We start from the raw sequence: 16,204 nt of genomic DNA on the forward strand, positions 1-16,204 counted from the left end.
AGCACCAGTGGAACAGTGGGAGTTGAAACAGGTTTCAGTGAGCCAAACCTTACACTGAACATAAAGAAGAGGCAGAGGTACAGACCACTCTCATGAATATTTACTTTATATAGAGTGGATGGGCAATAGATACAATTGGTTGTTGTTCTAAGGAGTTTCCTTTATTAGTTTGGAGAGGGGGAGATTTGAACATATAGTAATGAAATGTTTAAAAGAAAGAGGCAATATAGAGAAGTTAACAAGGAGAGGAACAATCTGTAGAGCTAGATGTGAGGAGGCTCCTAGGAGGCAAATGACATGGAAATGCAAATGGATAGATTTATTTGAGACAACAGAAGGGATACCAATTTTTTTTTTTCCATTTCAACAGGGTTACAGGGAAAGGGATAATGTGGATATTGACAAGGTTATAGGCTTTCAGACGGTATTGATGGCTTCATCAAGGCAGTGAGGGCTTCAAAAGCAATGGTAGCATAGCACATAATTAGGAGCACATAGTCTAAGGGCCAACCCCGGATTTAAATTCCAGCTCACCTTTTACTAATAGCATAACTTCCAGAAAGCAATTTAACATGCTAGCGCCTTGTTTCCCAGTGATTATAATCATGCACTTACCCACCTTGAGTGGTCTAAAGAATTGATCAGTTAACACATATAAATTCATGTAACAGTGCTGAGCATAGTAAGCTCTATACGTGTTCACCAGCATCAGAGTGTGAAGTACGGATTGTCCCACTTCTGCTGGAAGTCCCTGAGTGTTGGTGGATTCAGAGATTTTAATAGAAGACAATTTGAAGGGAATACTGCAGAGCACAAAAAAAGCTGGTGCAACATAAAAGTGTTAAGCAGCATTGAGAACCCAGTTTAAATTGGGGGTCATGGCCGGGCCTGGTGGCTCACACCTATAATTTCAGCACTTTGGGAGGGCAAGACGGGCGGATCACCTGAGGTCAGGAGTTTGAGAACAGCCTCCAATATGGTAAAACCCTGTCTCTACTAAAAATACAAAAACATTAGCCAGGCATTGTGGCATGCACCTGTAGTCCCAGCTACTCGGGAGGCTGAGATGGGAGAGTTGCTTGAACCCTGGAGGCGGAGGTAGCAGTGAGCTAAGACTGCAGCACTGTACTCCAGCCTGGGTGACAGAGAGAGACTCGGCCAAAAAAAAAAAAAGAAAAAAGAAAATAAATAAATAAATAAATGTGGGGTCACAAATATGTATTCCAGCCATCTTCAAGCTTCTCCTCACTTCACCTGGTATAGATAGATGGGAAGAAGACAGACAGTTGGGTCAACCCAACTAGAAGCTGTGAAGGAACAACAATGAGGTGGTGGAATTGAGAACTCTAAAAATAGATAGTCTGAAGTAAGAGAACATGGAGACTAAGCTAGATATGTTAACAAATGAAAGGGGCTTTATAAAGAGAGAGATGAGAGAGATGAAGGGTAGAAAAGGTGGGAAATTGGTATTCTGCGATTTTCTGAGGAAGAAGGATAGGATATAAGGAATTATGGTAAACTGACTTCCATAACTCAAAGACACTGCAGACAACCTGAGGCCTTGCCTTCCCTGCACTGGACTGGAATACAACTGGCGAAAGGGCGGGGCCCATAGCAGGGAGTAGAATAAAGAGAATTGTGATGGAACTGGGTGGGGCAGGGCTTGAAGGCTGTGGGTGTGGGGCCTCATAATCACTTGGTACAGAACAGGCAGTAGGCATCAGGGGGGCGCCCTAAGGCTCCACGGCATGTGCCTGTACTGCTGGGACAATGAGCCTTCCCAAGTCAACCCTGTGAGTCTCCTGGGGCCTATAACCTCACCTCTGCCACTCTGTCCTGTGCCTTGAGCTCCAGGACACTGTGGCCTTGGCCACACTGCTTCTAACTCTTGTAAATGTGGTTTGGTGCTGGGGGTTGGGAAATTCCAGGTGATGTAGACAGACTACATCCTGACTGCTGGACCCCTCTGAAACAAGAAAAAGCTCCATCCACTGTTTGCTTAGGGGTCAGGTACATCACCTGTATGTTGACTGCCCCATTGGCCTGCCCTAGAAGGTGGAGTGGAAATTACAGAAGTAGGGAGCAGGATAAAGTTCTCAATTGCCAGATATGGAACAGATTGCTCTTGGGTCTTCTAGTTAAAAGATTGGATCGAAATGAGTGAAGGAGGAGTTATTTAAGGTACAATCAAGAAATAGAGGAAGTGGTGAGAATCTCAAAAACTAACAGCCAAGCTCCCTGTGCTTCAGAAAACCATACGATCTCAATAACATCACCAATTACTCCTAGGCTTTGAAACCAGATTGAAGACTAGATTGCTCAATAGCACCACTGAAGTCCTGTACAAGCAGAAACATGCATTTTTCGATTTCTCGTACATTCTTTCCCTCCCGAGTATATCTCCATACTCTGCCTTTTATCTGTAAGGTGGTTCACAGCTGGTTCTTTTTTATCATAATACTCTCTCCAACTTCCACCACAATTTTTATCTTAGATGTTTTTATTCTGAACTTGACTTTTTCCTTTTTTCTTTTTGTTTTTTTAAACTGCCTCTTATAGTTGAAATGATTCATATAATACATAAATTTTAAGGTAGCATAGGCTTCCTATTATAATAATTAATTTACTGTTTTTAATGACTTTTTTGTGGGAACGTGTTTTAATTTTGTATATTATATAGGAAGGACCAAGACAACATCATCCTTCAGAGGTCACTGAGCGGCAGGTAATGTTTAAATGAAGAACTAGGTTCTGGTTGTTTAAACATTGCGCTTGTAACTTGTTCCTTTATGTAGTGGTCCCTAACATAATAGAACTTGTATTAAGTAGACACTTCAATATATTTCTTGGGACTCTGGGATCTAATGACTACTATTGGAATGGATCTTAACTAGGGTAAACTAAATGGCTTATTTTTTAATGTAACATTTGATACATATACAAAAATAGATGTGACAGATATAATTTATAAATTATAATATGCCTCCCATTTAGAGATTAAAATATTAGGTATTTCTGAATCCAGCTAGGGAATGCTTTTCTATTCTACCTCCTAAGATCTCTCCCAGAGGTAACCTCCATCTTGAATTTTAGTTACATCAATCTCTTCCTCTTCTTTAATAGTTTGTTACATAGGTGTCTCCATAAGTGCATTATTTGCTTTTGCTTGGTTTCGAACTTTATAAACATAAGATCACACAAAATTTAGTGTATGATTTACTTTTTTCTCAATATTATTTCCTAAGATTTATCTATATTGCTGTATATAGTTTCTTTATTTTCACTGCTGTTCAATATTTTGTCATGGAACATATCACAGTTCATTAATCCTTTCTCTTGTTTATGGACATTGTGTTATTTTTACATTTTCCTAAAATGAATAGTACTACTGCAAACATTCTAGTACACGTTTTCTTTCCCCATGCACAAGAATGCCATTTGGTTATTTAGGCAGGAGTGCAATGGTTGAATCACAGGAAAAGCAAATTTTTTATTGTTAGAAAGTAGTGCCACATTGTTTTCAAAGCAATTGTTCAAGTTTATATTCTGTCAGCAGCGGATTTTTTAAAAAGTTGGTTTTCAAAGCAATTGTACCAATTGATACTTCACTGGAAGTGGATAAAAAAAGTTATTGTTATTCATATCCTTTCTATTCTATTACTGTATTTCATTATCTTCAAAGCATTCTAGTTTGATCTCCTAGGTCTCTGCTACTTGTAGATGCCATACAATGGTGGCATAAAAAGCTATGTGTGTCATGCAACATTTCAAAGGAGTGAATAATTGTTTTCATATTTCTATAGAGAAAATTCCCTAGGTGTCTTTAATGAACATTATTTTTAAAGTAAAAGTAAGCATACTAATCCATGAGTCTAGATCTACTTAAATGTACGCAGTGGTAAGATGAGAATCAAGAATAGTCTTATTTGAAAACCCTACTGATGCTCCAATGTGGTTTTCTTCACCTATGAACCATATATTTGAACGAAGATTTTTCCCCCTATTTCTAGGTAGTTATGTAAACCGTTTGCAGTGGTGGTGTTCACCTTTTTTATTGACACAAACCAAAAATATAATCAGAATATTACCTTTATATGTTACAAAAAAGTATGATTTTTCTTTCATTTTAATTTTTCTAAAGCTTGCAAATAAACGTATTCAGAATATGCAAAACCTAAGGAAAGAGAAGAAGAGATTGAATAAAAGGTTTGCAAAGCCTTCTCCTATTCCAGAACCAGGACTCCTAGTAAGTATGGAGGTTTCACAGAAATTAACAGATCATTAAATGCAACTGATATCGTCATTTTAATTCATGTAATATTCACAATAACTTTGTTTTTCCCTTTCTCCTTGAAAAATTTGTAATTTCAGTCTTAAAAGCCTTATCTCATCTATTATTTAAATATCCTCTGCCATCATCTCCTGGAGGTGATATGGTTTAATGAAAAGAGGATTATCTTTGAAACCAGGTTGTTCTGGACTCCAGTTCTTGTTTTGCTATATGTTAGATGACTACATAAGGTTAATCACTTGAATCTTTTGGCTATATATCTTAAAATTTATTGCCAAATTTAAGGTCACATTAGTTCTCTTATGTATTATCTCCTAGAAGTTTGGCAGTTGTGTATGTTACATTTAGGTCTATGATCCATAGCGAGTAATGTTACTGAAAGGTGTCAGTGTCCAGATTACTATCATTATCATTTTCATGTAGATATCAAGTTCTAGTACCATTTGTTGAAAAGACTATATTTTCTCTATTGTATTGTCTTTGCTTCTTTATCAAAGATTTATTGACTATATATATTTGTGTGGGTTTATTTCTGAGCTCTCTATTCTGTCTCACTGAATCCTGTTTTCCACCAATACCATACTGTCTCGAAAACTATAGATTTACAATAAGTCTAGAAATCAGATAGTGTCAGTCCTCTTCTGTTCTTCTCCCTCAATGTTGTGTTGGCTTTTCTGGAACTTTTCCCTTTCAATATAAAATTTAGAATCAGTTTGTTGAAATCTACAAAGTAACGTGCTAGAATTTTTATTGGGATTGTGCTGGATCCAACGGATCAGTTTGGAAATAACTGATATCTTAACAATATTGAGTCTTCCTATAAATTAACATAGAATTTCTCCTATTTATTTAGATCATCTTTTTTACCGGAGTTTTATAATTTTCCTCATCCAGATTTTATACATATTTTCTTGGATTTATGCCTAAGTATTTTATTTTTTGTTGCTAATATAAATGGCAGGCTGTTTTTCACTTTGCATTCAAATTGTTCATTGCTGGCATAAAGGATATCAATTGAATTTTCTGTATTAAACTTACATCCTGTAATCTTACTATAATTGTTTATTACTTCCAAGAGTTTTTTTGTTTGTTTTTTATTGTTGATTCTTTGAGATTTTTTACTTAGGTCATCTGTGAACGAAGACATAGAACAATTTCTTTCTTTCTTCTCAAACTGTATAACGTTTATTTCCTTTTCTTGTCTTACCACATTAGCTATGTCTTCCATTATGATATTGAACAGAAGCGAGAAGGTACATTTTTGCCTTTTTCCTAATGTTAACTGAAAAAAATCTGGTTTCTTGCCAGTAACTATAATGTGAGGTTTAGGTATTTTAGAGATGTTCCTTATGAAGTGAAAGACATCCCTCTGTACACCTAGTACTGAGAGCTTTTATCATAAATGGGTATTGGATTTTGTCAAATTCTTATTATGCATTGTTGATATGATCATCTTATTTTTCTCCTTTAGCCTTTTGATGTGATGAATTTCATTACATAATTTTTAGATGTTGAAACAGCCTTACATTCTTGGGATAAGTCTCAGATTGTGTATAATTATTTTTACACATGTTTGGGTCAATTTGCTAATATTTTGTTGAGAATTTTTACATCTATGTTCGTGAGAGATATTGGTCTGTCATTTTCCTTTCTTTTAATATCTTTTTCTGGTTTTGGTATTACGGTAATGCTCGCCTTGCAGAATGAGTCAAGAACTATTCCCTCTGCTTCTATTTTCTGCAAGATATTGTAAAGAATTAGTAAAGTTTCTTTTTTAAATGTTTGGTAGAATTAATCAGTGAAACCATCTGGGTCTAGTATTTTCTATTTTGAAAGATTGGTAATTATTAATTAATTTTTTAAACAGATAATAACCCTATTTAGATTATCTATGTCTCATGTGAATTTTAGGAGATTGAATCCTTTTTAGATTTAGTCAGTTTTATCTAAATTTTCAAGTTTATGAGCATAGAGCTGTTGGTTATATTCTTTTATTATTCTTTTAATGTTCATGGGATTGGCAGTTATGGTCTCTTATTTATGATGTCAGTAATTTGTGTCTTTTTTTGGTTAGTCTGGCAAAAGTTTATCAATTTTACTAATATTTTCAAAGAATTATATTTTGGTTTCGTTAATTTTCTCTATTGTATTCTGTTTTCAATTTCATAGATTTCTGCTCTAGTTTTTATGTCTTTTCTACTGCTTACTCTGGGTTTAATTTGCTCTTCTTTTTCTGGTTTCCTAAGGTGAAATCTTAGACTATTGAGTATAGATCTACTTCTTTTCTAATATATAAATTTAATGCTATAAAACTTCTCTAAGCATCACTTTCACTATATCCCATAAATTTTAATAAATCATATTTTCATTTTCATTTTGTTCAGAATATTCTAAATTTCTTTTGAAACCACTTCATCGATCCATGTGTTAGTTATAAGTATGTTCTTAATTTCCAAATATTTGAGGAATTTCCAGTTATCTTTCTTGTTATTGATTTCTAGTTTAACTCCACTGTGGTATGAGAACACACTTTGTATGATTTCTATCCTTTTAAATTTGTTAAAGTATATTTTAATGACATTGTATGTGATCTGTCTTGGCGAATGTTCCATGTGTCTTGAGAAAAATGTGTATTCTGCTGTTATTAAAGTAACTATTAATGTCAATTAAATCCAACTGACTGATGGTGATGTTCAGTTCAAATACATTCTTACAGATTTTCTGCCTGCTAGATCTGTCAATTACTGTTAGAAGGAATTGACATTTCCAGCTATGATAGCAGATTTGTCTATTTCTTCTTGCACTTTTACCAGTTTTTGCCTCACATATTTTGACATTCTGTTGTTAGGAACAAACACATTAAGGATTACTATGTAATTTTACCCCATTATTACTATGTAATGTCTCTCTTTATCACTGATAATTTTTCTTGTTCTAAAGTCTGGTTTGTCTGAAATTAATAATGCAACTTTAGCTTTCTTTTGATTATTGTTAGCAAGGTATATCTTTCTCCATCCCTTTGACACTATCTGCCCTTATAAATTGAGTTTCTTGTAAACAACATACAGTTGTGTATTGTATTTTTATTAACTCTGACAGTCTTTGTCTTTAAGATCATTGACATCTGAAGTGATTATTGATATAGTTGAATTAGTATGTGCCTTATCTGTTACTGTCTTTTAGTTGTGGACTTGTTTTTACTTGCATTTATGCCATTTACTTTTCCATTCTTCTTCTGCATTCTCTAGTTTTAAGCAATTTATATTATTCAATATTCTCTCCTGTCTTAGCATGTCGGCTATACTTGCTTTATTTTTTAACTTTTTCAGTGGTCTCCTTTGCATTTGAACTATACATTTATAATTTGTTCAAGTACACTTTCAAATAACACTATACTACTTTATGGGTAATGCAGTTACCTTGTGATATAGTATTCCCATTCCCCTTTTCTATTCTTCATAACATTATTGTCATGCACTTCTCCATAAAATATAAACCACACATACATTGTTGCAATTATTATTTTGAACAAATTATTATTTCTTAGATCAGTTAAGAATAGGACAGATAAAATATTTTATTTTACCATCTTTTTTTTTTCATTTCTAATGATCTTCCTTTCTTTATGTATGTCCAAGTTTCTGACTTACAACATTTTCCTTTTCTCTGAAAAATTCTTAACTATTGCTGTGTGGGTAAGCCTACCAGTAACAAATATTCCTTCTATTTTTGTTTGCCTGAGGAAATCTTTTGCTCTCTTTCACTTTGGAAGGATACTTGTACATGATACAGAATCCTAGGTTTCTGCTCTTTTTCTTTGAACACTTTAAATATTTTACTCCATTCTCTTATTGCTTGCATGATTTCTGTAAAGAAATCCTATGTAATTGTTGTTATTCATGTTCCTAGTTAGGTAAGCTATCCTACCACTTTCCCCAGCTTCTTTCAAGATTTCATTTTTGTCTGATTTTTTTGCAGTTTAAATTTCATATGTCTAGATGTAGACATTTATCTGGTATTTATCCTGCTTTGTGTCTTATGAATTTTCTGGATCTGTGGTTTGTTGTCTATCATTAACTTTAGAAGGTTCTCATCTATTATTATGTCAATATTTATTGTTTCTCCTCCTTCTCTTCCTTCCTTTCTTTCTTCTTTCTTTTCTTTTTTCTTCTCCTCTTCCTCTTCATCCTCTTCCTCTTCCTCTCCTTCTTCTTCCTTCTTTTTTTCTCCAATTATATATATTTGTACTTTTTGTAATTATTGCTCAGTTCTTGAATAATATATTCCATTTTTTTATACTTTTTTCTCTTTACTGTTAGTTTGGAAAGTTTCTATTTACACATCTTTATGCTAATTAGTTTTTTTCCTCTGAGTTCAGTCTATGAATGAGCCCATCAATGTCATGCTTCATTTCCATTAAAATATTTTAGACTTTTAGTGTTAGTTTGATTTCTTCTTAGATTTTCCATTTTGCCTCATATTACCCATCTTGTCTAGCATCATGTCAACTTCTTCTATTAGAACTTAGCATATTTGTCATAATTATTGTAAGTTCCTAGTCTGATAATTCTAAAATATCTGTTATTATTTGAGTCTGGATCTGATTGGTGCTTACTTTTTCACTTCAGATTGTTTCTGCCCTTTAGTGTGTCTTGTCATTTTTTATTGAAAGCTGGATATGATGTATTAGGTAACAGAAACTAAGAAAGATAAGCTTTTAGTGTAGGTTTTATGCTTATCTGACTAAGATAAGATTTAGGCTGCATTTTCTGTTTATTTGTAGCTGTGATATCAGAGGGTAAAATTTCCCCTGATTCAGTTTTGTCTTCCTCCTTATTTTTGGTCTTGCTAGGGACTCTTTCTTAAATAATATCTGAAGCTTGCAATTTTTTAAAGCTGGAATCCTCTGATATATACAGGAGACTAACTGATGTGTTGGTAAGTTGTAGGGGAAGAAGGGTTCCATAGCCTATGATTAGGATTCAGTCTTTAAGTGAGTCTGTATCTATAACTGCCCAATGGGTTCATTTTGCACACTACCTAGATACAGCCAATTTATCAAGACAGGGGAATTGCAATAGAGAAAGAGTTTAATACACATAGAGCCAGCTAAACAGAACACTGGAGCTTTATTATTACTCAAATCAGCCTCTCTGAAAATTTGGAGGCTAAGCTTTTTCAAGGATAGTTTTGTGGGCAGGGGCCTATGGGAACGGGCTGCTGGTTGGTCGGGAATGAAATCACAGGGGTATGGAAAATGCCTCCTCATGAGGTGAGTCCACTTCTGGGTGGGGACCACAGGACTAGTTGAGCTAAGAGTCTTGGGTCCATGTGGGGCTGCCTGGTCATCAGAAATGCAAAAGCCTGAACAGATATGTGAAAAGGTCAATCCTAGTTTCTACAAGAGTGAATAGGGGAAGTTGCAAATCTTGTGACCTCCAGAATAATGGCTGGTAATAACTTGACTATGCCTGCATCTTAGCAGAATTCAGGCCACTCTCATCCTCCTAACCTTGTGGCCTTTCATGAGTTTTACAAAGGTGATTTAATTTGGGGGAAGAGCCATTATTAACTATAAACGAAATTTCTCCTGTAGTTAGCTTTGTCCATGCCCTGGAATAACCAAGGGCAGTTGGGAGGTGAAAGGCAAGACAGAGTTGATTAGATCAGAAGTCTTCACTGTCATAATTTTTCACTGCAAGAGCAGTTTCCTATCCCTGGGATGTAAATTCCACAACTTCTTCTTTGCTGTCATCCCCATTAGGCGAGATAGGAAAGCTATAGGGAACAGGAGTTGTATATTTCCTTTCCCCTAAGTCACTTAGAATTTGGTAAAACCCAATTTATTTAGGCTGTGCTAAAATAGTTTCTCTTGAGAGCATGCTCTGGTAAAGAGAACGGAGACCTCTGAGGTATTTTTAAATGATGATTACTTTTCCCCTTTCACTACTAGAAGCAAAAAAAGATTGTTCTCTGATCTTTACAGTGAGATCTAGTGAGGCTCCTGGAGGTAAAATTTAGGAAACTATGGGAGCTTCCCTAAGACTGTCCTCTCTACACCCAGAGTTTTTAATTAAAGCTCATGCATACTGAGCCTCCAGCCATTCATCAGATAAAGTTGACATGTTCCCACTGGTATTTGCCTTAGCAGAAGGCTTCTGTTCCTGGCAAGCTCTGATTCTCCACATCCACTTGTCTGTCTCTCTGGTTTTCAGGGCAGTAGTTTGCCCTGTACCCTCACTTCTCTGATGAATGTAACAAGATTAATTGCTTTTCAGTTTGTTCTGCTTTATTCTTATTGTAAGGATGGAAGGAACAATTTGCAAGCTCTTTATATGTCAGACTGGAAAGCTCCACTTACATTTCTTTGATCAAAATTGTTTTACTGGCCACCCCTAGCTATAAATAAATTTAGAGATGTGAAAAATTAAACTGACTTCCTTGCTGCCCTGAAGAGAATAGAGGTACCATTAGCATGGAAGAAAGTACTTTCCTTCCTTTTTTAGACTGTGAGGATTATCTTTCTGTAACTTCCTCCTGTCTGAGATTTTGGAGTAAATTCATATTATGAGTAAAAGTTCAACCCATTGGCTTTGTTTACCATTTGTTTTTGCATAATGAAGGGAACTTACACAATGCCATACAGAAACCCAGGACCATCAACTATACACAGTTATTGTTTTGCCTTAACTATCAACAAAGCTCCTCCCTTGCTTATATACCAGTGTTTATAACCCCAACCCCATAATCTTTGTCTCTCTTTTAAGCATTAAAATATGCCTATGCACAGGAGAATGGCGTGAACCCGGGAGGCAGAGCTTGCAGTGAGCCAAGATAGCACCACTGCACTCCAGCCTGGGAGACAGAGCAAGACTCCATCTCAAAAATTTAAAAATATTATATATATATATATATATATAATATATATTTGCAAAAATGTGGAATGAGGCTAAATGCACATCAAACAACCAGTGGATAAAGAAAATCTGGTATATAGATAAAATGGAACAGCCATAAAATGGAACAAAATAATGGCATTCGCAGCAACCTGGATGAAGTTGGAGACCATTATTCTAAGTGAAGAAACTCAGGAATGGAAAATAAAATATCACGTGTTCTTGATACAGGAGTTAAGAAATTACTTAGGCAGATAGTGAGGGTATGGAAGTCCTTGTTAAGGTTTTCCCTTTAATGAAAAGCAGCTCCAAATCATTTTCCTTCTAACAAAGGGCGGCCTATAAAATCGAGCTGCAGACATAGATGCTGGCCGTTGTGCCAATCATGTCCAAAATGACAGCTCCATCTTCCCTTCTCTGCCAGCCACGTGTATAGTAAGAAGCAGAGAAGATGGCAATGGCCAAGGGGAAAGTTCATCTGCATAATAAGATTAGAGTGAGGTGGCCAGCCTTCCCTGTATACTATGTAAACATCATACCTGATTGAACCAATCTGTGAGCCCAATGTAAATCAGACGCCTCCTCAAGCCTGACTATAAAATCTGTCACCTCTATCACCGGCCAGTTTTTCCTCTCAGGAATCTCCCCTAGAGATTCTCTACTAAAGAGCTGTTTTCCGATCTCTTTCTTCCTCCTATTAAACCTCCACTCCAAAATTCCTCATGTGTGTCCGTGTCCTAAATTTTCTTGGTACGAGACAATGAACACTGGGTATCTACCCCAGACAACGTAGCTGCCTCATTCTCACCTACAAGTGGGAGCTAAGCCATGAGGTCGCGAAGGCATAAGAATGATATAATGGACTTTCGAGACACACGGGGAAGGAAGGAAGGAAAGTGAGAGCTAAAAGACTATACATTGGATATAGTGTATATTGGTCTGTTGATGGGTGCAGCAAAATCTAGGAAATCACCACTAAAAAACTTGTGAATATAACCAAAACCACCTGTTCCCCCAAAAACAATTGAAATAAAATAAGTTGCTATAAACTGAAAAAAGCTCCCCCTTTTTTTCTTGAAGTCCCAGATGTTTTTAAAAGAAATGTCTACAAAACTGTTCTATACCATTCATCCTACCAACTCGTTTGAGGTTTCAGAGACAACTGAAATGTTTCACAAATAAATAAGAACATGCAAAATAAGGTATATTCAATATGAAAATCCTAAGTTCGTTCTGGTACTTATTTTTTCATTTTCATTAATATAAAAATTCTGGAATTGTCTTCAGAACATCCAGATACTTTTTACTAATGGTATTAGGCAATTATAAAGGCTCTGATAACTCATAAAAGAGAAAGTATACCTTTCTTCCAAGAAAGAACATTGAGGAGCTCAAAGTTCCAATAAACTATACTAAAAGGCTTCTCTTCACTTTTCAAAGAATAGCAATAACAAGGAGTTACTGTGACAACCCTATTCTAGTTTTGCTTCTATATATTGACCAAGATGTACAGTATCTCCCATTTAAGCTCAGGCATTCAGTTCTTCTCAAATGTGGTCAAAAACAGTTATTTTAATTTTGTTCTGTTTCATTTCATTTTAATTTTCAAATCATTGTGGATGGATAATTTTTAACATAGACAATTGTTCATGTCATCACAGTATCAAATTGTTACAAATGAATATAAATGTTTACTCTCAATTTCTCTATTAATCTTGTCTCAAAGTGATAATGAATATGACACTCCAGAAACCATACCACAGAGTAACACTGCTTTAATCTTTGTTGATTCTTCTCATTTTACCTTTTCATCTCTTATACATTTTGCAATTTGCTTTGTTATAAGCAGTATCCCTACGAATGCCCTCTTCTCATTTTTTTCTGCTTAAATCGATCTTTAAGAAAAAAATGCAATAACAGTTTTTGTACAATTTAAATGTTTTGGGACAAAATAAAAGCCTGAATTCCTACAAATAAGTATTTTATTTGACAAATAAGTTGTGCAGAGGACGTACAATGAAGTTAGAACACAGTTGTTAAAAGAAGTTTGAAAAAATATTTTTGTTTTTATTTTTGTCTGCTAAACTTTTTTTTTTTTCTTTTGAGACACAGTCTCCCTCTGTCGGCCAGGCTGGGGTGCAGTGGCACAATCTCTGCTCACTGCAACCTCCGCCTCCTGGGCTCAAGCAATTCTCCTGCCTCAGCCTTCCAAGTAGCTGGGATTACAGGCATGTACCACCATGCCCGGCTAATTTTTGTATTTTTAGTAGAGATGGGGTTTCACCACGTTGGCCAGGCTGGTCTCAAACTCCTGGCCTCAGGTAATCCTTCTGTCTCGGCCTCCCAAAATGTGGGGGTTACAAGCGTAAGCCGCCACACCTGGCCAACTTTTATATAATAAAACCTTTAAAAATTATATTGTTAAGTATATGTATTTATGAATGTTAAAATTATCCTTAAATATTATTTTAAAGTTAAATTTCTGCCAATACTGATGTAGACAATTTTTTCATTTTTCTTGTCTTTTATTTGTCCCTGTTGCTCACTTTATTCTGGGTCATTTTCAGACATAAACACACTCAACAGATGCCTAAATATGCTGTGTTAGTCACTCACAGAACATAACACTTGGAAAATAAAAGCCTCATGTAACATCTCTATCACATCTATTATGTATAGAAATGACTTTGACCTTTCTCAAAACTGATATCCGGGGTTTCTACAAAGTCTTTCTGTTTGCGGTATTTGTTGTATGATTTATAGAGAATTGTTTTATATCATATCCATCTTCAGATGTGATTTATTTGATGATAATTTTTTTTGTATCTGGCTTCTATCTGAATGTGACCTTACTTTAGTTTAAAATAGCATTCCTAGCTATTAATGATTATTTTTTACAATACTTCTTGTATGAAATAGGTTTTCCATGAGACCATTTCCAAATAATTTACAGTATATATAATCTTTCCTTATGTAAATTTTAATTAAATTTCTTATTCTTTGTGTATTTTAATCTTGTCTAGTGGTCATCTTGATAAAGCAGGAATCTATTTGAAGGAAACCATGCTCCAGACCGAAATATGTGGATTGTGAACATCAAGTGACATATCATGAATTGATCATCCACAAAATAAATGCAATACCCCACCGTTTCAGGAAAATAAACACAGAGCAAGTATTTAATATCCAAGCTACAGGCTCTAGAATTTTATTAAATGCCATCTCTCACTACCATATTTTTCTTTCCTGTGGTAAACTTGAAATTTGCTGCTTTTCAACAAATAATAATGAATACGCATAGGTAGGCTTTTGAAAAATATTATTCTCATGTTTAAATTTTTGCAAATGTTTTATGACATATTTAGATGTTTAGAAGTATGTTTTAATAATAGAACACCAGATTTCCTCTGCTGTATATTTATAATGACTTCCATTTAAACAAAATGTTTAAATACTTTAAACAGTCCTAGGAGACTGTTATTATAACTAACTCCTATATTATGTGTTGCTATTGCAGATAAGCCATAGTGTAATTAAAATTTCCATTTAAGGTAAAATTTGAATATTGAGTTAAAATTTTACTTTTATGTATGAAATAAATTATAATTATTGCTGACTCTCTAAAATTCTTTAACTATAATACTTAAGTAATTTCTAATATGTAGATTGAATTATCACAATTATTTTATAAATTAAATGATTACAAACTATTGGATTCACATGAAAATTATATTTGGTAACCGATTTGCAATCTCTAAAATGCAATTTAAAGTGAGGTACAGAGACTTCTACTATTGGAAATGATGAAAGTACTATAATTATGCTTCCACAATAAGCAATTAGAAGATAGGACAAAATATTGAAAACAATGGTTTCCCAAAAATGGAACAAAACTGGGAAGGACTGTGACTTCTGAGACAAGAGAAATAAATGAGAGGAATCCTATAATTATCCATTTACTGCCTGGAGGAGCATTCCAGATCATCATCCAGGGAAAAGGATTATAAGTAGAGCACAGCAGTTATCCTGAGTTGAAGGTGAGTTGATGGACAGAAATAAAAATTCAGGGAGTCTGGGGAAGCTGGAAGTTGTAGGGAAGGGTTCCAAAGTAAGAACTATGCAAAGAACTTTGTAGACGTGCATATTGCTTATGTTGAGTCTTTGCTCATTGATAAGCTGCATGTGCACAGAATGAAACTGAAAAAGGTCACATCTTTTTATTCTTTTTCTCCACAATGCTAGGTAGTAAAGAACTGGTTAGCGATAAACTAAACAATCCTCAGCATTCACATCTCCAGAGGTAGATGCTTGAATTTTGGCCAGAGGCATGGAGAGTCCTTGTTGTTCAAACAGGACATTTAGTAGAGAGACCATAAGAGTCATGTCTTAGTAGTGGTGGTAAATTACCTGTAGCATAAAGATGACTCTAGGCCTAGCCTAAGGATGCTTAAAAACTAGTTTGAAAAAATCAGACTTATCCGCAAGTAACTGCCCACCAGAATGAAGACTTCAAAATCCAGGTATTTAACATACACGATGTCTAGTATCCAATAATAAATTTCTAGGCATGTCAAAAAGCAGGAAAACAAAATACATGATTGGGAGAAGATAAAATCAATAGAAACAGACACAGAAATGAAAAAAATAGAATTAGAAAAAATTAACTTAAACATATATTACGAATATGTTAACTATGCTCAGTAATTGAAAAAAAACATGAACACAAAGAGAGGAATGAAAGATATTAAAAAGAAGTAAATGGAACTTTTAAAAAGACCAAAAATTCAAAAATTCACTAAATTAAACTAATAGTATATTAAATACAAATAAATAAGTCACTAAAATTGAAGATATAATAAATATAACCAGAAAAAAACAAGCTGAAGTAAAGATAAAAGAGTGGGAAAATGATTAGTGCTTCAATGACTTGTGAGACCCTATCAACTGGTCTAACATATGAATAACTGGGTGTGTCAGAATGAGTTGGGATAAGAATTTTAAAAACATTTTGTATTAG

At 34.6% G+C, this 16,204-nt stretch overlaps 1 protein-coding gene across 1 annotated transcript; it reads left to right on the top strand.

Annotated features, from left to right (window-relative positions):
- The first annotated feature begins 1,684 nt into the window (after positions 1-1,684).
- Positions 1,685-14,377, top strand: CCDC179 (coiled-coil domain containing 179). The gene is made up of 4 exons (XM_032166393.2): positions 1,685-1,793; positions 2,681-2,725; positions 4,142-4,246; positions 14,211-14,377. The coding sequence occupies exons 1-4, from the start codon at positions 1,749-1,751 to the stop codon at positions 14,220-14,222; spliced, it is 207 nt and encodes a 68-aa protein (XP_032022284.1). The 5' UTR covers positions 1,685-1,748; the 3' UTR covers positions 14,223-14,377.
- Positions 14,378-16,204: the final 1,827 nt, after the last annotated feature.

This window comes from Hylobates moloch, unplaced genomic scaffold (genome assembly GCF_009828535.3).
Source record: "Hylobates moloch isolate HMO894 unplaced genomic scaffold, HMol_V3 SCAFFOLD_11, whole genome shotgun sequence".
NCBI classification, from domain to species: Eukaryota; Metazoa; Chordata; class Mammalia; order Primates; family Hylobatidae; genus Hylobates; species Hylobates moloch.

Excerpts from the sequence above, each read along its gene's own strand:
- CCDC179 (XM_032166393.2), top strand. The coding sequence starts at position 1,749 with ATGTGCCTGTACTGCTGGGACAATGAGCCTTCCCAAGTCAACCCT. Across the intron at positions 1,794-2,680 it reads AGCCTTCCCAAGTCAACCCT|GAAGGACCAAGACAACATCA; the intron begins GTGAGTCTCCTG and ends TATATTATATAG. Across the intron at positions 2,726-4,141 it reads CAGAGGTCACTGAGCGGCAG|CTTGCAAATAAACGTATTCA; the intron begins GTAATGTTTAAA and ends ATTTTTCTAAAG.